The 21,582-nt window shown below is 43.7% G+C and overlaps 1 protein-coding gene across 1 annotated transcript in view; it reads right to left on the reverse strand.

Moving 5' to 3' along the window:
* Positions 1-21,582, reverse strand: part of ATP2A3 (ATPase sarcoplasmic/endoplasmic reticulum Ca2+ transporting 3) — a 311,056-nt gene that overhangs the window by 163,415 nt on the left and 126,059 nt on the right. Inside the window, exon 4 of the mRNA XM_077482351.1 lies at positions 7,480-7,584. Coding sequence (XP_077338477.1) covers positions 7,480-7,584 — 105 coding nt within the window. The remainder of the gene's footprint in view (positions 1-7,479; positions 7,585-21,582) is intronic.

Here is a 21,582-nt window from a genome sequence, read left to right on the forward strand (position 1 = left end):
GGCCAAGCATCCCACGTTGATCTGGTTGTCCAAGGACAACACTTATCCAACTCAGCAGGACCCTTGTATAGAACTGAGCATACTGAACCACCTCGAAGGAGGACCCCAGAACCTGCATGCAAAAGAATGAAGGGAAGACCACCTGTGGGACCACAGCACCCGGACCAGACTGGAGTTTCCAAAGCTTGTCCACAGTAGGAACACCTTGGCCCCTTTAGAGCTGAGAATCAGCTCCAGATATTCCAGATGTCCAAATAGGGTCAGAGCAGACTTGAGGTTAAACACCCAGCCGAACGCCTGCCAAATGCACATGGTAATCACCACATTGTCCAACAGTGCTGCATGAGGAGGTTATCCAGCCCATCAAAGGAATCCCTGGCTGTCACAGCATTGCCAAGATTGGAGCCAGCACCTTGGTAAAAACATCCAGGGAGCAAAGGGCAGACCAAACAAGAGTGATACACACTAATAATGCATGTCCTAGACCACAAAGCACAGTTGTTCGTTAAAGAAGGGAAGTCAGAGATACACATTGATAACGGAAGGGAAAAAAAAATACCCTGATGAAGTTAGGCTACCACAGAATGGATGGATTTCATTACTTTCACAAAGCAATTCAGGGCCTTAAAACCCAGTATTGGATGGTCTCGATAGAAAGAAGGGAATAAGACCCATTAAACTTCTCCAGTTTCAGAACTAGGGCCATCATGCCCAGAAGGAGCAGACCCCACCCCATAAACAGCCAATTCAGCTCCAAAAGGGACACCTCCAAAAAGGTAGAATCATGGGAGGCCACCAGCACACGTGCCCGCCTATACAACGGACTGGGTCAAGTCCAAAGCTACTGGGCTATACCACTACACACCCCAGACAGCTAAACTACCGGGGAAGGTGGCAGACCTCCTTCGCTGGGGACAGAGAGCTGTCTGCTCATCTGGGAATACTACCGCAGGCTGGTCAGACCTGCTCGGTATACCAGTCCCAACCTGCGGGAGTACCCAATACACAAACGGGAGCAGAGGGGAAAGATAAGGTATTTGCACACCACTCCAATTGTTCAGGGAAAGAGGGGAAGGGGCGGGGATGGTGCTCTTTGCTACAACGGAGGCAGGAGGGTACCTACCCCTGACAGAACACCTCTCCACAGGAACAAGGGTGCTGTCTGCCTAGGGGGACACTAAGCAAGTGTGTCACATGGTCATATGTGTCTCTCATGAGGAATACTAACAGGCTGCCCTAGAATACAGGATAGGGCTGTCACAGCCAACCCAGTGTAGCTAAAGGTCTGTGTGTACTCTCCGGCCTGGCTGGGGTGACTACTGGATATAGATTATCCAGCCTGTCACCCAGCATGGCTGTTGATTGAAAATCATTGCTGAAAAATTCCAGGAAAAAAGAAAGAGAAAAGAAAAAGCTATGGAACCACAGGTCCGAGCTAGGGCCTTACTCCTACACTAGGTAGAAAAAAAAAAAAATAGCTGAGCAGAAAGGGCCAGAGCTCAGCTTCTTTTTTTCTGCCAAGTGTCCTACACCTGTGAGGGCAGTACAACTGCCTTATATAAACATATGTTTACAATGTATAAAACCCTAAATTCTACAATTAAAATCCCCTGTATAACAATTCATTCATTGGCTAATACAGTCAAAAGGTATGTGTCTTTGCAATTAGGAAATCTACTTTCCAATGTCACATGCAACAAACCCGTAAACATATTCAGGTTCCAAGCATGCATTAACGGCTCATAATTTATCAGTTTATTCACTACTGCATGCCTTCTATATGCATTTTCTTTGTGTTTCCATAGCAATCTATTAGCAGCAATCAATTGCTATCATACAGAAATAGGTACAGATGAATGTGTAAAAATGAAAAAAGAAAACAAATACATTGGACTTTCCTTGTGTGTGGCAACAAGATATATTCAAATAAAAAATAGGATTTTTATAACACCTTACTTGTAAAATCCTTTTCTTGGAGTACATCACAGGACACAGAGCCATAGTAATAACTATATAGGTATATAGACCACCTTTAGGTGATGGACACTGACATCCCCCAAGACGGGAAGTTCACTCCTTGTATAACCCCTCCTATTACTGGGAGTACCTCAGTTTTGTAGCCAAGCAATATACGCGTAACCAAAGAGGGGAGGGACCTCTGTGTCCTGTGATATACTCCAAGAATTTTTTTTTACAGGTAAGCTCTTATAAAAATCCTATTTTCTTTATCGTACAGGACACAAAGCCTTAATAATAACTATATAGGATGTCCCCCAGAGCAATGCTATCTGAGGGCAGGGAGACAAACAAAAAAACAGGGCACTATGAGACTTGAGGATCTATATGGTAGCCTGCAGCACACTGTGCCCAAAGGCAATAATATCCTGATACTTTTTTACATCCACCTGACAGACAAGTGAATGTATGGACTGAAGACCAAGTTGCAGCCTTGATTTGAGACATGGAGATGCACTGCCCACGAAGCACTAAACAGCTGTGGTGGAGTGCACTTTGATTTGAAAAGGTGGACTCTTCCTCTTCACACCATAAGCTTGAACATTTACTTGCCGAATCCACTTAGAAATAGTAGACTTTGCTGCTGCCTGTCCTTTCCTAGGACCTTCAGGCAGCAAACAACATTTTACGAATCTCAGCAGTCGCTTTCAAGTAGACTTTGACTGCTCTCACTACATCCAGAGATTTTTCCTCCGTAGAACAGGGTTCTGGAAAAAATGAGGGTAGAACAATATCCTGGTTTAGATGAAAACGTGACACTACCTTCGGAAGAAAGTAAGGAGGAGGATGCAATACTACCTTAGCCTTGAGAATAATTAAATATGGCTCTTTACAACAAAGAGCAGCCAACTCTGATACCCTTCTTGCGGAAGATATGGCTACCAGAAAAAATAGCTTCCTTGTCAAATCCCCCCCCCCCCAATCTCTTACTGGTGGCCAGGATGGATAGCTGGGGGAAGCCGAGCAGCTTCAGCTGACCCAGAGCGAAATCTGAAAGCATGGAAACAGGTACGTGCTCATTACAGCCCCCAGTGGTGACTTTAGGCATACAAAATACAAAGGAAAGTGTTTTTTAATTCCTTAAAAATCTCCACTTGCCTTATCCTGTCAGGTTCTGTGGTACAACCAAACAGACCCAATCTTCAACCATCATGGCGGGCTCCGTTAAAAAGCCTTCAAGGACTGGGGTCCCTTTTTATCATGGTTCCACTGCCCTGGACCTGTATAGCACAGCAATCTGACCAGAGTCCCGGGGTTCAGCTCTAAAGAGAGAAGTGTTACAGACTCTGCATAGCAGTTTTACTTGTGACCAACACCTAAGACACTGGCAAAAAAATGAGGTACTCCCAGTAATGGGCAGGGTTATATCTTAGGGCGTGCCAGTGTCCCTCACTTAAAGGTGCCCTATATACCCATATAGTTATTACTCTGGCTCTGTGTCCCCTGATGTACAATAAAGAAAAGACAGCGCTTCTGAAAAAATAATATACTCAGAGGCTTTAGAGCAGTGATACACCAACTGTGAAGCTGACCTCATTCGTGAGGCCTGACAATGGGCGTCTGTAGGTAGGGGGCCAGGGGTGTCAAGTGCTGCTGCACCCCCACCCCCTGGAATCAGGGATCGGATCGACACATTCAGCACAGTGGCATTGCTTTCGGGGTGTGGGCAGCCAGTAGGGTGACACCATCAAGGTGCTGTCAAGCTGCCCCCCCCCCCCCCATCAATGTAGTGTGACTGCAGACCATTTTCCCTGCGCAGTCCGGCAGAGAACTCAGCGGAGCTGTGTCAGGAGAAAGGCGGGCTGTGGGCTGTCAGAGGTTTCCTCCGCTTGCCCCCTTTCTCCTGTCAAGGAGAAGAAACTGCGCCTCTCACCAGGTTTCCTGCTCAGCTTCCTGCTGGCTCCGTTCCTTCCCCATTGGCCATAACTGAGGGCCAATCAAAGGAGACTAGGAGAGGAGAGCATCATGGGACATGTAGTCCCGAAGATTGGAGGCTCCATTTTCCACATGAAGGAGGCTATAGCTCGATCAAGAGAGAGTGGGAGACTGCAGCCTGGAAAAAAGCTGGACAAAGAAAGAGGCGTGTGCTGGGCGAAAGCCAGAGCGCCACGCTAACCAGCGCCACCAGAGAGCGCCACGCTAACCAGTGCCACCAGAGAGCGCCACGCTAACCAGTGCCACCAGAGAGCGCCACGCTAACCAGCGCCCCCAGAGAAAGGCTGAGCCACTGCCAGGGTACAGATATGCTACACTGATTTTAGCTGGGTCTGGTAAGAGGGTCTGTCAGCCATTATACATTACTTATCCTAGGAACTGTACTATGCCTGCTGTCTGACCATGACAATGTCATAATGACATTGTCAAAAAAAGGGCAGCACATGGGTGACCCTAAAATTACCCGCCCCCCCCTGAAAAAAGTTCTGCGGACACCCATGGGCCTGACATCAAAGTTGGCAAGGGATGAAAAGCTTTTAATTGTGATACCCTTCTATTTTGCCATTTTCTTTTCAAATCCTTATGTGCTTTGTTTTATCCTTATCGTTGCTAAAACACAACGCATAGTAACCATGAGATGCAGTGTCACCTCTTACTTAAATAAATCTAATGTCACATTAGATGAATGTGTGGGAGAATAAGTATCATTTCTCAGTGTATACACTTTACATTTCTTTTCTAGGACTATAAATGCAGTTACCTGAAAAATATACATTGTGCCTTGTAGTCCTACAAAAATATAGCGGTCTGCTCCTTGGTATGCGTGTGTACAGGAAAAAAGTTCAGCTGCAGCAAGACCACAGGCAATGCTGGTGACTAGTCCTTTGCCTATCTAGGCAAAGCTTCCAGAGTTCCTTTCATCTTTCTAAACCTTTAAAACTTTTATGGAAACCTATCAGAGGAGCCGCTGCATGTTGGACTTCATCCCATTGCTAGGCAGGGTGGTCAGAGCCTGCCATCTACCAATCCTGCTAGAAAAAAGGGATGTTTGAGTGACAGTGTTGGTACTTGGCAGAGACGCCATTTGCTAAGCAAAAAGTCACACAGCCCGTGGCGCTGCGTGATCTGTCTATGGCTGCTTGACTGATCACACAGCCCTGCAGCTTTTATAAATGATCAGCACTCCGTGGTTGTGCCTTATACAGTACCAGTCTGTACTGTACTATGATGTAATCCATGTGAAAGGGTGCTGTACGATAGATCATACAGCCCACACAGCATTGAGTAATTTTACTTTTATGAATAAACAAGGTAGCGTTAGGTCAGCGCTGATGTTTTTTACTATTCTGATTGAACAATCAAACTTTAGAGTGCGTGTAGCTCAGTCCTGGCTGCCCCCCCCCCCCACCCCCACAGGCAAGACCATACATTGAGTTTTAGACTAGAGCGGAGCTACAGCCAGCATTAACAAAACAGAGGCTTGTGCTCTGCAACAGTACCACCAATGAGAACGGGAGGTCCCCTGAGGGATAAAACAAACTTAAAAAAATTTGAGAGAGTTTTTCTTTGAAGTGGTTGTAAACCTTTGAAATTAATAATGATCAAAGCATATCCTTCTATAGTGAGTACTTGCCTCAACCCAAAGCACAGTGTGATATTTCTGTCTCCGCTCCCATTTCTCTGCTATCTACATAAATCCCTAACAGGTTATGCTGACACCAAGCAATCCCATAAGATAGCCCTGTCACCCTACTGCACATAGCAGGTGATTGACAGTCTCAGCTGTGCATATTTCCTTGTGATATATACACATTATGTCCACGCCAAAGGTTCTAAAAGGTCAAAAATCAGCTGCTTTATTAGAATGCCTCCTGATATTCAAGAAAAAAAAAAAAAAGGAGGGAACAGCGCTCGCCATCTAATATGACTCTCCTTTATACTACTTTTTTCTAAAACCTACCAATTTTATATCGTAAACAATATAGGCATAGGCACGTGACATCCCACCAGTAAACTCTGGTAGAACCAGAAGTTGTATGAAAATACTGAACTGTTTTAGTGCTGGGACTGGTCTGAATTGTTTTAATGAACGTTTTTTTTAACAGTTTTATACTGTGTACAGTATGTCCCGTCTTGCTTCCTCTTCATGTGTATGGATCTCTCATGAAAGTAGAATGGTTTAGCAGTTTATAAGAAAATGCAAAGAACACATTTAAGGGGTCCGGGTCCTCTGGTGAGTGGTTGGGTGGAGGATCTACAGAGTGAAGTGGAGATGTATACCATAATATACCAGCACACCATATGGAGTGTTAACTTTATATGTGCTTGACATTATGAATCTGATCTGTTGATAACAGATTTGGATAAAGAGCGATTACATGCACTGGACACTTTACAATTACAGTCAAATTGAACATATAGGAGGTTATTTTATGAAAGGCAAATCCACTGTGCACTTGGAAGTGCAGTCGCTCTAAATCTAACGCTTGTACACACAGTCGGAAATTCCGACAGAAAAGGTCCGATCGGATTATGTTGTCGGAAAATCCGATCATGTGTGGGCTCTATCAGACTTTTCCCCTTGGAAATTCCGACGGAAAAAATTGGAGAGCAGGATCAAAAAAAAAATCCAATCAGACTTTTTCCAATCGTTTGTAGAGAATTCTCATCGGACAAAGTGGCACGCTTGCGCAGATCAAATTACAAGACCAAAGCTATTGGCTACTAGCCTAAACGTAGTCCCGTCGTAACGAACGAACGTCATCACATTCCGAACGATCGGATTTTCCGACAGCTTTGTCCGACCGTGTGTATGCAACACCAGTTTAGGACAAAATCCGTCAGAAAAAAAAATATGACGGATTTTGTTGTCGGAATGTCCGATCATGTGTGCAAGGCATAAGGCGTAGATCTGAAATGAGCGGAAGCTCTGCTGATTTTATCATCCAATCATGTGCAAGCTAAAATGCTGTTTTTTATTTTCCTTGCATGTCCCCCTCGGATCTACAGCGACTTTACTCCCAAGTGCACTTTCAGTGCAAAGTGGATTTTCCTTTAGTAAATAACCCCCATTGTGTTGATTTTGCACTTTATATTGTTATCTATTGTTTATACTCTGCACGGGGCACTTTTAGGTTCACCGATTGCACAATTCGGCACTTTTTTTGTTGTTGCATATAAATTATATGTATTCAGAGGTTTGATTTGCACTTTATGTAGCACTGAATGAATGCTTTGTTAATGATATAAAATTGGTAGGTTTTAGAAAAAAAAAAAAAAAATATGATAAAGGAGAGTCACATTAGTTTATTAATATACATCTATCATCTGAGGCTAGTCACTGGATACATGTAAAAGGTTTACAACTACTTTAGTCATATGCACAGTGATATATGCAGTAGGGTAAAATCATTTATTTTAGTCTTTAATGATAACTTGCTTTGCTTTATAACCATCCACAACTTGTAGCTACAAAAATTGAAAAGAATTGAGGTGCAGGTGTAAAAGTATACAAGATTAATAACATACCTGCCATACTCCTACAAATGCATTTACAAATAGGATCATAACAATGACTATAGGCTCCACAAAGGCAGTTGTAGTTTCTTCTCCTTCCTCAAACCATGCCAATACCTGAAATACAAAATGAAATAGCTTTTAACTTCTTTGAGCAAGTCCACATAAAAAAATGCCACAAAAAAAAACACAAAAAAAACACGGCACCTACATTTCACAAGTGTTAATAGTTTGGGTTTTCTTCATAAAAATAAAATTAAAAAAAAATCTGCTGCCAAGTGACTCCGCCTAGGCTCAAATGACGTATAACCTTTTCTGCAGGCAGGAGAAACCATACCCGCCATTTCCTCCAGCCACACTTAGAGCTTGTTTACATGCATGGCTATCATGGCTGCCCATTGCTGTAAAGGGTTCCACAGTTGATTCCCTTGTCATTTAGCCTTAATCCAAACATCATAGAATTTGTAGAAGTTGATTGTCCAATAACAGGATGGGGGATGTGAGTTGTACAACCAAGCTGTTCTAGTTACATAAAGCATGAGTATTTTTTTCATGTTTAACATGAAAAAAAAAAAAAAAAAAAAAAATCTGGTTATCTAGGTTGACTCTCACTGGCAAAGTAAGACATTGCTGAGAAGGTTAACTTCCTGGCTGTCAGGGTGATGTTTTGACGTCAGTGCTATTTGAGTCTGACCCAGAACATGTAAAGAAATAAAGCACTCTGACACTAATATGCATGAAGTATATTTGACTCAAATGCACTGAAGCCAAACACAGCCAGGCATCTAGCATTTTCAAAAGTGGCCCAGCAGTGGCATCGTTCATACTATTCTCATGACAGCGTCACTTTAAAAGAACTACATCCATGCTAATGGCAACTGTAACATAGCTCCCAACGGTCCCTGATTTCGAGGGACTGTCCCCGATTTGGAGCAACATCCCTCTGTCCCTCATTTTGGTCTGATCTATATAGACTTATATAAAATGCACTTTTTAGCTATCAAAGTGTTTTGCAGCACTAAAAAAAAAAACTCATCTGATTTCTAAATTGCTGCATTTGTAAATTCCAAAAGCCAATATAAATGAATTGTAGTTGTAAAAAAGCACTTGTGGGTTTAAACCAATTTTTTTTTTGTACAATTCTCCTTTAAGCTGATATGGCAAGGGGTATGTCCTAGGCCTGCATACTTTTACTGATAGGTGTCCCTCATTCCCATCTTAAAAAGTTGGGAGGTATGCTGTAATATTGTTTAAAAGTTGATGGCCAATATGCTACTTAATTCCTGATGCAACCCACCCTGACTAAAAAACTCCAAAGACACTGCATAGATGGTAGAGGGAGATTGCAAGTGTTGTAGTATTACCAAGTCTACAAGCATCAAATGAGGAAATATATAGCAAAGGCACAAAGGAAATGGCAAAAAGCAGTGGATCAAACACAAGGGCAGCCCTTAAAGAGGCGTCCACCCAAAAATGGAGCTTCCGCTTTAGGTGATGATGATCCCCCGACATGCCACATTTGGCGTGTCATTTTATTTGGGGGGGGGGGGGGGGTGGGGTGGGGGCGCGGATACCCACGGATATCCTGCTCCCACTTCCTCCCGGGGCTCCACGGCACTGGAAGGAATATCACCACCCCCCCGCAAACTTTTGGGACACATCACAGGTCCCAGAAGATTGCCCGGCCAATTACAGTGTGGTTCGCGCATGCCCGGTCGTGAAGCCACAGTCAGACGCCCACAGTAAGAATGTCGGCACCGTGGAGAGGAGCGGGGCTTCGAATGCCCCCAACGCTGGACCGTGGAACAGGTGAATGTCCAATTAAAAAGTCAGCAGCTACACTTTTTGGTGGAACTCCACTTTAAAGTGTTACTACACCCAGGACCCTGCATTCACTATATCTAGTCTTCCACAGTACAGAGAACATTGAAATGCAATCTTTTCCATAAATATAAATGGCTAAATACCTTTTTTCATCAGCAGTATATAGCAGTCTTGTGACTGAGATATCAGTGTCCAGCTAAGGACTGGATAAAGCTTGTAGGAGGAGTTCTCCTCAAACTGTCCTTTGAGGCTGCGTGACTCCTGACCCTCTGTCTGGACAGTGCCGAATGGCCCTTGGCTGATCACATGCACTACACCCCCACCCCCTCGCCTAGCAGTAAAAAGGGTTGCTGGTTCGAATCCCAACCACGGCACTACCTGCCTGGAGTTTGTAGGTTATCCCTGTGCCTGCGTGGGTTTCCTCTGGGTACTCCGGTTTCCTCCCACACTCCAAAGACATGTTGGTAGGTTAATTGGCTTCTGTCCAAAAAAATTATTATTGGCCCTGGTATATGAATGGGGACCTTGGATTGTGGGCTCCTTGAGGGTATGGATCGATGTGAGTGGGCAATGTACAGGGATAGGGACAATTGTAGACAAACACACTCAGGTTGAACTGGATGGACTGGTGCCTTTATTCAACCTTACTATGCAACTTTGTAACTCTTTAGCAATACACACAAAACTGAGCATGTGTGGTGTGTCTCCAAGGTTCTGCATCATCAGGAGATGAATTGGGAACAGTGGAAGGGGAGGATCAGAGAAGAGTGGATCAAACAATCTTTTTACACACTGCACAGGATTAACCCATTGGTTTCCACAGCAAGTATAACAAGCATGTTTTACTGCCTATACAGACTGATTTTACTACTGTGGATGTGGGTTTAGTAACACTTTAAACACCAGGTGAGGATTTAATTAAACAACTACTAGACGACTTCTGGGGATTCTAATGTTGCCTTAAAGTGGTGTTAAGCCCAAAAACTATTTTTTTCTAGATATTTCAGTTGTGGTGGTTGCATTATTTAAATTTTTTATTTTAAACATTGTTATTTGTTATATATTATACCTGTTATTTTCCAGCTTCCTTTAACAGACCCAAACTGTGCAGTAAAAGTGGCAATTAAAGTTTTGAGACAAACCATTTAACATCGATATGGGTGCTTACAATGGTCAGCTTTTCTTCATTTATATAAAACCTTTATATTCCAAAAGAAAAAACAAAAACAAAAAAACTAGCTGTAACTGCTTAAAATGTGTTGGGAGTTTGGCTTTAATTTGTTAGTCAAATCGATCTAAAATCGACTAGCGCATCGAACACTACCCTCCCTATGGGGCAACAATGCTGCTGTCCCTGTTAGTCCTCCATCCAGGTGGAGACACCCTAAGACTTCATTTACACTAGAAAGCTAAAAACTGCTTTAGAAGCTCTGGGGGGGGGGGGGGGGGGGGGGGGAAGCTAATGTTTTAGCTTTTTTGCTGGCATTCAACAGTGTTTAGCCTAGTGTATAAGATACATTTAGTAGCAGTATCGTTAAGGAGCGGGGCCGCTGGCACCCTTAACCAGTGAATGGCTGGTTGTTAAGGAGTTCGCCAGGAAGCCAGCCACCGCTCCCTTAATGGGCGAGTCGTCATCTGATTCCCCGCTGACAGTGGAATGTAACAAAAACAACAAATTGTGGGGAAAAAACTGCATGGGGTCCCCCTAATCTATACAAGGTCCTTAGGCTTGGTATGGATTTTTAGGGGAAACCCCCAACATTAAAATTTTAAAAAAGTTGCCCCCCCCTCCCAAATCCATACCAGTCCCTTATGCAAGCATGCAGTCTTGTAGGCCAGGAAAGGGGGGAGTGCGGGTGAGCAAACACTGCCCCTCAGGAACCCTATTAGGGCACATGCCTTCAACATGGGGGGGTGCCCTTGGCCATTTATTGTGGGGGTCTGCGAGCAGGGAGCTTATCGGAATCTGGAAGTCCCCCTCATATGAATAAGTGCAATGTAAAAAAAAAAAAAAAAAAAATATATATAAAAAAAACACAACAGTAAGCAATTGACAAATTTATTTCAAAAATACAAATGTAAAAAACATACCCCGTGTAGATCTATCATCAATCACACCACCAACCCAGAAGAAAAAAAACAAAAAAAAAAACAAACCATCAGCTCTTAAATATCTAAGGGGCAGGGCCACTCGATGTCACTGGGTGACACTGCCTCCTTGTGACTTTACAGAAAATTGGGGTGCAGGTTCCCCTCAAAATCCATACAGGACCCAAGGGTCTGGTATAGATTTGAGGGGACCCCCACACCGTTTTTTTCCCCCTCACTTTTTAATTACCGGCAATGTTTTTATTTATTTTTTAACACTCTGCTGTCAGCAGATGATTTATCCGTAAAAGCGGAGTTCCACCCAAAAATGGAACTTCCGCTTTAGGTACTGGTGACCCCCCTGACATGCCACATTTGACATGCAATTTCTTTGGGAGGAGGAGCAGGTACCCCACTTCCTCCCTTGGCGCCGGAAGACCACCCCCCCCCCCGCAATCTTCAGAAACACGTCACAGGTCCCAGAAGATTGCCCGGCCATTCACCCACAAGATCGAATGCCGGCGTCTCAGAGGGGAGGGGGAGAGGAGCAAGTCTTCCTGCACCCGCATCCCTGGACTGTGGGACAGGCGAGTATCTGATTATTAAAAGGTCAGCAGCTACACTTTTTGTAGCTGCTGACTTTTAAATGAGTGGAACTCCCCTTTAAAGGAAGCGGAGGCTGGCTTTCCTGCCCGTGGCTTAACCAGCTATTCACTGGTTAAGGATGCTGGTGGCCTCCGCTTCCAAAAAGAAAAAAAAAAAAAAAAAAGGAAAGAAAGAAAGAAAAAACTGCTACACGTTGACAAAATGCTGCTGCTCCAGAAGGTGCTGGAAAATGGGCTTTTTTTCTGTCACTAAACTTTCCTGCCAAAATACGCTGCTAAAAGCCTATGTGCGCATGAACACATAGGATAACATGCAGTGGAGGTTAGAGGCAGTTATGAAAAAACAAAACAAAACAAAAAAGCCATCTGCCGCCCAAAAACAGCAGCTGTAAAAAAATGCCCAGTGTGCATAAGGCCTCAGACAGAAGTGTGTTACTAGCCATCTCACTGGGTCAAAATAAAGGGAAACAAACACTAAAGAATACCAATGCACCCCACAGTTATACCCCTTTGACACCACACCGCCCATAGCGTCGGCGGTAAGACAGATTTGCGGCGCATTTTCAGCCGCTAACGGGGCACTTTTACCCCCACTAGCGGTCGAGAAAGGGTTAAAAACCGCCAGCAATAGCAGCGTTTTGCTGGTGGTATTACAGCGCTGCCCAATTGATTTCAATGGGGAGCAGCGGTGGAGGAGCGGTAAACACACCGCTTTTCCCTGACGTCCTGCCAGCGTACCGCTGTAGTATGAAAGCCCTCGGGCTTTCACACTATAGACAATGGTGCATCTTTTTTAGGGCGGATTGCAGGCGCTATTTCTAATGCTATAGCGCCTGCAAAATGCCCTGGTGTGAAAGGGGTCTTAAGGCATGTCTTAGGTAAAATATTGAAATCATATGTCCACATAATCCTGAAGTTTGTAAACTGACTTTGTGATGATCCCAACACATTTACTCCCTTGAATTCAGTGACACATCTGTCCTGTGAGAAGGCACAGCTGTGAGAGCCTGCCTTTTGAACCACAGAGGGGCTGAGAGGAGGAGTTTCAGGAGACACATTAAGTAAAGGTATCACAGCTTGCCAGCAGCAAGGTATCATGGGATATGTAGTCCTTAGAAATTGAAAGTAAACAGCAGAGGAAAAGCATGCAGGGAATCCAGAAGCTGTGGATAGGGATGACCAGCAGACAAGCAGCAATCACAAAAGAAAATCTCACCCAGTGAATCCAGCATCAAAATCTCAGCAATCACAAAAGAAAATCTAATGAAAGAAGATTTTTCCAGTTATCCTATACTGGATTTCAAAAAGTTATAATAGTTTGTATTACTACTACAATGAGGCTATAAAATGAAAAGTATGTTGTGACCATAGAACCCCATTCCTGCTAGTGTGATTTAGCCTGTGCCTGCCAATGTACGGCAATGGACATCACATTATTCTCTATGGTGTCCATTCACATCAATGCAACATGATGCAGTATGATTTTTGAAAAGGCACAAGCGTTTTTTATTGCAGCATAGTACATTTTTATCCCTATAGACTTTAATTGGAGTGAAAATTGCAGGAACATTTGTTTTTAATGCAGGGTTATGTGTTTAATCTCCTCCCACAAAAAAAAAAAAAAAAAAATGCATGAAGCATGAAAATACATCAAAAACTCTATAAAAATGCATGATTATGCAGCAGCACTAGTGTGAACATGGGCTTAAATGGGTTCTAAAGAAGGTAAAGGTTTTTTTATCTTAATGCATTCTATGCATTAAAGCTAAACTCCAATTTTCTTTTCAGTTAATGGAATGATCAGTCTCAGAACAGATTATACCTCTGTACCAAGTTGCTCTGTTACATAGTAAGGTCAGGTCAAAAAAAAAAAAAAAAAAAAAACAATAGTCCATCCAGTTTAACCTGTGTATGTGTACGTGTGTCAGTGCCTAGAATTATTTCCCATATCCCTGTAAGTTGTGCACTTTAAGATGTACATCCAAGTGTCTTTTAAAAATATCCACACTCCCCGCTGCCACCATCAATTGTGGAAGAGCGTTTTACATCCTTAATGCCCCGACAGTGAAAAACCCCCTGCGTGTTTAAGTTTAAACCGCTTCTCCAATCGCGTTGTATGGCCCTGTGTCCTCTTACACTCCCTGGGACTGAAAAGTTTTCCTACACTGGGATCACCATTGAGGTATTTGTAGCTCGTAATCATGTCCCCTCTCAAGCGTCACTTCAGCAATACAGTGCTTGTTGTCATTCCTCGTAATTGAGGGTGTCTAGTCCCCATTAGTTTTTTTTTTGTCCTTCTTTGGACTATTGCCAGCTCCAGTACATCCTTCCTGAGGTCTGGTGACCAGAACTGGACAAAGTACTCCAGATGATGCCCAACCAGATTTTATATAAAGTGGCAGGGTTATCGTTTCATCTCTGGAGTAGATCGCTTTTTTATGCATGCTATTATTCTGCCGGCTTTGAGCAACAGCATGCAGTGTCAAGCTGCAGCTACCAATCTGTCATCTACTAGGACCCCCCCCCCCCCCCCCAAGATCTTTCTCCATCCTTGATTTCCCCAGAGGTTCTCCCCCGCTCAATGTTTTTTGGCCCCAAGTACATTACTTTATATTTCTCCACATTAAACCTAATTTAACATGTGGGTACCCGCTCCATTATTTTGTTCAGGTCATTCTGTAAAATTTCCATATCCTGATGGGACATCATTGTCCTGCTTATTTTTGTGTTATCCGCAAAAACTGAGATTGAGCCATTTATCCCATCCTCTATCTCATTTATGAATAAATTAAACAAAATTGGTCCCAAGACAGAATCTTGCGGTACCCCACTCACTACTCCAGACTAGTCTGAGTACATGTTATTTATCCCCACCCTTTAGACACGTCCCTGTAACTATTTTTTTTTACCCAAGCACAAACCTTATGGTCCATGCCAGGAGACTTCAGCTTGTAAATTTAACATTTATGGGGGACTGTATCAAATGCCTTTGCAAAATACAGGTACACTAAAGCTACAGGCCTTTCCCTGTCTAGATGTCAGCTCACTTCTTGTAGAAAGTTAGCAGATTGGTCTGGCAAGAACGACCTTTCGCAAACCCATGTCATTTTTGTATGTGTGTGCTTTATTCTGTTCATCTGTCTTATAGCAGCACCATCTTGAATGTAAACCCATTTTTAGGGTGTACCCCCCCCCCAAAAAATCTGTATGTGGTGAGGGTCTTGACCAGATCCCTTGGGTTGGAGCATCCCATCCCCACCATTACCTCTTATTAGTGTCCACCTTTGTTATAGAAGCCCCTTTAGTTTTAGTTCTCCCAGAGGAGTTTTTTCCCATGGTTACAATGTAGGATCTTTCATTCTATGAATAGTGTAGGACCCACTGATAATGGGGTACTTTGATGCAGTAGTGGGCTTAGCACTATGTGGCCATGTGGGGTGACCAACTCACCATATTTTTGAAGATGTTCAGGTGTTTTAAATAGCCTTGCAGGATTTGTAATTTTATTATGTGTGCGCTGTAATCTATTTGTGCTGTTTGTCGGTCTTATAGCAGCACCATCTTGAATGTAAACACATTTTTTAGGGCCCCCAAGCATGTTTGTCTTTCGTAAACCCATCACGGTTAGCGACCCGCTGGACTGCGCATGCGTGACGCCGCCGCATGCGTTCCACCCCGAGTCCAAGTTCAAGCCCCACCATCCAAGTGGACATAGAGCTTGATTATATTTATGCCAAGTGAAGCGAGGCAATACCCATAGGGTGGCAAGCAAAGCGAGCCCGCGAGGGGCCCTCTGCTGGAACTCATATGGCAGCGGCACGCATGCTCACTCCAGCGGGTAGAAAATTGTGATGGGTAGCCGAATGTGACGTTACACCCTGAAACTACAGAGGCTCAAAGCATGATGGGACATGTAGTATCAAGACTGGCAAAGGAAGGAGACCAGAAGTCAGAACTTTGAAATACAGGCAGGAGGAGGACACAGAAACCTGCTGTATTCAGCTACAGGAGGCAAGTTACAGACAAACACACACACACAGACACAAACACACACTGATATTGGGGCTGTGATTCATTTACATGCACAACGCATCTGTTTTGGCACAGAAAAGCTGGAGTTCTTCTTTAAAATAAGAAAAACCTTCTGTGTGCAGCAGCCCCACCTCAAAAACTTACCTGAGCCCCATCTCGATCCAGCGATATTACACAAGAGCCTCGACTGTCCGGGGACTCTCCCTCATTGGCTAAGACAGCAGTGGGGGGTGCCATTGCCCCCCCTCCCCCGCTGTCAAAAATCAGTGACCCAATGAGGAAAGAGAGCCGGGCCGAGCTGCAGCTCCATGTCTGAATGGACACAGAACAGCAGCTCAGGTGCCCCCATAGCAAGCTGCTTCCTCTGGGGGCACTCGGCAGGACAAGGGCCAGGAGCGTGGGCCCGAGAAGATGAGGATCTGGGCTACTCTGAACCACTGCACAGAGCAGGTAAGTATAACATGTTTGTTATTTTTAAGAAAAAATAAATAAAAAGACTTTAATATCACTTTAAGGAATGGCAAGCTGGGATACATTTTTGTTAGGGGGTTTAAAACAGCTTTAAACATTCATTCATTTTTACCATTTACAGTTTAACAGTATTGGGTGATCTGAAAGAGGTCTTTGGTTAAGCAATGTTGTTTTGGTCTAAACCATCTAGACAAGGGTTATTAAAACCTTTTGTTCTTTTAAATGAGGAAATTATGTGTTGGACAAAAATGGTTTAAATATTTATATTACACACTCACATTAGCCAAACAAATTAATTTTATTTTTTTAAACCAAGTATACTACACAATTGTAGAGCCCCAGTCTCACACTGCCAATCTGCTGTACTTTTAGTAAATATTTCCTCAAGCCTCCTCTTCCAAAGAACAGAAGTCTGGTCTAGACTGTGTAGGATGTGTTTGGAAAAAAGGCTTCCATTTATGATGCCCAAAATAAATTTAAAGAACAATATCAAAAATCGAAAAAGATATTTAAAAAAAAAAAAAAAAACCTCTATACACATACAATAATTTAAAGAAAATTCTGTGCCTTAAAGTGGATGTAAACCCAATTTTTTTTTTTATGATGTCATAATGTAGAGTATAAGATTTCCTATCATTTGAGCCCAGTCTTGCCACAAAGTTAATCCAGCTCTGAGCAATCCTCTTTTATTGTTCAGCAAAATAAATCTTGACAGAAAAAAACTTTGTCAAATCCTCCCCCTTGTTGTGCGTGACAGGCGATTTACATATCTAGTGCACTAGCCTAAGAGACATGCATTATTTTTTAATTCCCTCCCACTCCTTTCTTCTGCTGCTCTGCAAGGATTGGATGTTTCACGCCTCAGCATAATTGCACATGCTGAAGTCATGTGGTTACTTTCCTGCCTTTTTACTGGATGTTAGAGATCATAGCAGAAGTTCAGTGTAGGAAATACACAGGAAAAAATGCATATTTACAAGGGGAGTGTAGAGGTGGGCAGGGAGTCTACTGACATCACAACTACACCCACCGAGCTCTAGACAACAGACCCACCCACAGAATATACAGTTTTTGGGGTCTCATAACAGACAGAGGGGAGACGATTGACAGGTAAAGATACATGCAGGAGGCATGTATATCCTTATAGATAACCCCTATGGCAGTAGTTTAGAAAGGATGACATTGGGTTTACATCCACTTTAAGAAACCTCAAAAAAACCCTGTGCTTTTGCTGTGCATTGCTGATGTATCTACTCTTACATACCCCTGCTTAGGTAACTGCTTGTCTGTTTCTTTTGGGGGTTTTTTGGTTCATGTTTGTGCAAGGGCCACCACTCCAGAGGGCAGTAGAACTGATTGCATGGCTTTAAAGTAGAAAGCTTGTTTTAAGACGTTAACCTTCTGACTGCTATGTCCTACCTATAAATGGTAACGCACAACTGTCATAAAGAAGCATGGTGGCTGTCACTGCTAGCCTATGTCTAAATTCTAGTTGCCTTACTGTATTGGAATTTAAACCTTTCAAGACCAAGAATAAGAGACCTATACACATTGAATTTGATTCTTGGTGCTCTCCACATTAATCCTCTTATAAGGGGGCTCTTAAAAGCATCTTCAATACAAGCCAATGTCAAGGTTCTAACTAGGTGGTATTTAGTTCCCTTTTGCCTCATCATAAACTTATCCGAACCCATCCTCATTGTTTTAGAGGGTGCTCTATGGGAGCACTATGCTTCATATATGGTGGGAGTGCCCAAGAATCGGGTTTTTTAAACAGGGTTTTTTTCTCTACTCTATCGGGCTATGGGTGTTTCTGTCCTGCTAAAGCCTCAAATAGCATTGCTAAATGAACGTTTATCAGGAGTTTCTCACAGTTCTCAATGGCTGATCTTTTCATTCTTTTGGCTGCAAAATTTCAGTACCGGGAGCATGGAAAAAAAAGCCCTCAAACCCTATGAAGCAGATGAAGAATAGTACAATTACTGATAACTAAAGCAGTTTGAGCAAACATGGGACCCGTGTGTTAAATGTGAATATTCAGATAACCTCTTCTCTGATGACACTCTAGGTATTTTGACAAGGATCCTAGATCTGCCCTTCTCTCCCCTTCTGTCCCTTTCCTTGTTCATGCTTGGGCTCTTTTATCTTATTTGCATAAATCGTGGCTGTACGTTTTATACTAGTGCCTTAAAATGATTGAACTGACAGCTCTACCCTTCATGTACTTAGGCGCAATGTATAGTCAACACTTATGGATTCGTCGATGCTGTTTGGATAGCTATCTAGTGAGGTTTTCTTTGAAGTAGATGTTCTGCAAAAAATCATTTTTGTACAATATACGATATGCCTTGCATTGATATATACGCTCTTTTAAAGGCTGTAGGCTTCGGTTTACTTTTGTCTTAAAAACAATTGAACGAAAAAACTAAAAAAGGTCAAACATACTTTTCCCAGCAACGGGGGATCATATTTCTGGCTTTTTTTTTTTTTTTTTTTTTTTTTTTTTTACATCTGCTCCATTTAAGAATATAAACATCCAACCATAGCGTATTCTGTATGCAAACATTAATTTAAAAAAAAATTGTAACAAAAAAGAAACACTTAAAAGTGCAACTCTCCTTACTAGCATAGAAAATATATACCTTCAGGACAGACATATAAATAATGTACAGCTGTCCGACCCCGGATAGTCAAGGGCAAGATAGATGTAAACTAGTGTAAAAACAAATGCGTCACAATTGCTTACCTTTAAAGCGGAGCTCTGCCAATTTTAATTTTTTAAAGTCAGCAACTACAAATAAGTTTCACTTCCTGATTCCCTACTGCGCATAAGCGACTCAAGCTGCGTGTTCCCACTGGTCCCTGCTGTCTTCTGGGACCTGTGTGTCTCCCAGAAGATGGCGGGGGAATGGAGAAGGCGCCAGAAGTGGCACAGATACCCACAGGTGGCTCGGTTATCTATGCCCGAAAGTGAGAGCAAGATGCCTGTATTATACAGTTTGCTACCCCCTGAAAGGTGCCAAATGTGACACGGGGGGGGGGGGTAATCCGAAAAGCGGAAGCTCCATTTTTAGGTGCAACTCCGCTTTAAAATTGTTCATGGTCAGCAACTCCTAAAACATGGACGCCAAAAACCATCAGCCTGAGAGCCAACATTCTCAAAAGGAGAGGTCAGGAAGGAAACCTCCATACCACTGTTGATTTACAATGGGGAGCAGATTTCACTAGCCACAAAGTTATACCCCACAGAGTAACTTTACACTGCTGTGATTTTTACAGATTTATAAAATGTAAGCTGCACTATGGAACCCCTCAAATTTCTTTCCACTTAATGCAGCAGAGTTCTGATTGAAGAAAATACTTTGACAGGTCACATAACTAGGCCCTCTGTCTTTCTTTCCTACTCTAGCATACCATGGGACAAAATGAAATGCACATTTTAAGGCACACTGGAGTTTTTAGTGTGCTGTAGTCATTGTTTAGCCATACAAGTGTTTTTTGAATTGACCTCTTAGCGTTTCACTAAGTTTTTTTTTTTTTATTAAGGACATTGCACTACAAGCACTAAAGCATTTTCTTAAAACAAAATCTACCAAATTATCGACATAATTTATTCTCGCTTGCTTGGAAGTTTTTAAAGTCAATAAGTATTTAACCATTTGCCGCAAAATCGCATACCTGTATTGCCAGGTAATCCCCCCGTGTGTGGGCTCCGGCTGACTTTTTTTTTTACCCAAAAGTCCGGCGGTCTAAGAAAGTAGTTTTTGCACCAAAATATGTCCGCCGGACTCGCAGTTCGGTGGACAATATGGCCATGTGTGTACTAGTCCGCCATACTTTTGAAATGAACGGACTTTTCCCGCACAGAGAAAAATCCGTTCATTTTGAGCATGGCTCCAGGTAGCTGGGACCAGCGAATGAAGCGTCGCTGGCCCCGTCACTTGGTATGGACTTAAAACTGCGTGGGGGATCCTCCCCTAGGTCCATATCAGTCCCTTACTCGAGCACGCAACCCGGCCGTTCAGGAAAGGGGGTCGGGATGAGCGAGCAGCCCCCCCTCCTGAGCCGTACCAGGCCGTGTCCCCTCAACATGGGGGGGTGCTTTGGGGAAGTGGGGCCACGCAGCCCCCCCACCCCAAAGCACCTTGTCCTCATGTTGATGAGGACAAGGGCCTCTTCCTGACAACCCTGGCCGCTGGTTGTCGGGGTCTGTGGGCAGGGGGCTTATCGGAATCCGTGAGCCCCTTTAATAAGGGGGCCCCCGGATCCTGGCCCACCACCCTATGTGAATGAGTATGGGGTACAATGTACCCCTACCCATTCACCTGTGAAAAAAATGTAAATAAAACACACAAGGGTTAAAAATAGTTTATTGCACAGCTCTGGTGGGTCTTCTGTCTTCGGGCGTCTTCTCGCCGAACTCCTCCGCTATCTTCTGCTAGCTTTTTTTTTTTACTAGCGGAGGAGCCTGGCTTTCTTCTTCATTGCCGCCCTCTTCCGACTTCGGGGGTCTTGTCCCCCTCTTTGGTTCTTCTTGCCGGGCCACCGCCCCTTCTTCTAGCTCTTTTGCAAGCGGCGGTACAGTCTTCTATTATAGCTGTCTTCGCCGCCTTCTGTTCTTCTCGTCTTCTCGAGCTGTTGACTCGTCGCTGTCTCTGGCCACAATGACAGGCACGCAGCGACTTGTATAGTGACATCGCCGGGTGATGTCCCCGCCCATTATGATGTCACAGTCCCAGCATCCTCTGGGACTGACATCATGGGCGGGGACATCGCCCGGCGAAGTCCCTATATAAGTCGCCGCACACCGCGTGCCTGTCATTGTGGCCAGAGACAGCGACGAGTCAACAGCTCAAGAAGAGAAGACGAGAAGAACAGAAGGTGGCGAAGACAGGGGCGACAGAAGACCGTACCACCGCTTGTAAAAGAGCTGAGGCCCGGCAAGAAGAACCGAAGAGGGGGACAAGACCCCCAAAGTCGAAAGAAGAGGGCAGCGACGAAGAAGAAAGCTGGGCTCCTCCACTAGTAAAAGATAGCAGAAGATAGCGGAGGAGTATGGCGAGAAGACCCCCGAAGACAGAAGAAGACCCCCGGA

This window comes from Lithobates pipiens, unplaced genomic scaffold, assembly GCF_037356315.1.
Source record: "Lithobates pipiens isolate NorthernLeopardFrog02 unplaced genomic scaffold, aLitPip1_a1.2 Scaffold_16, whole genome shotgun sequence".
Taxonomy (NCBI): Eukaryota; Metazoa; Chordata; class Amphibia; order Anura; family Ranidae; genus Lithobates; species Lithobates pipiens.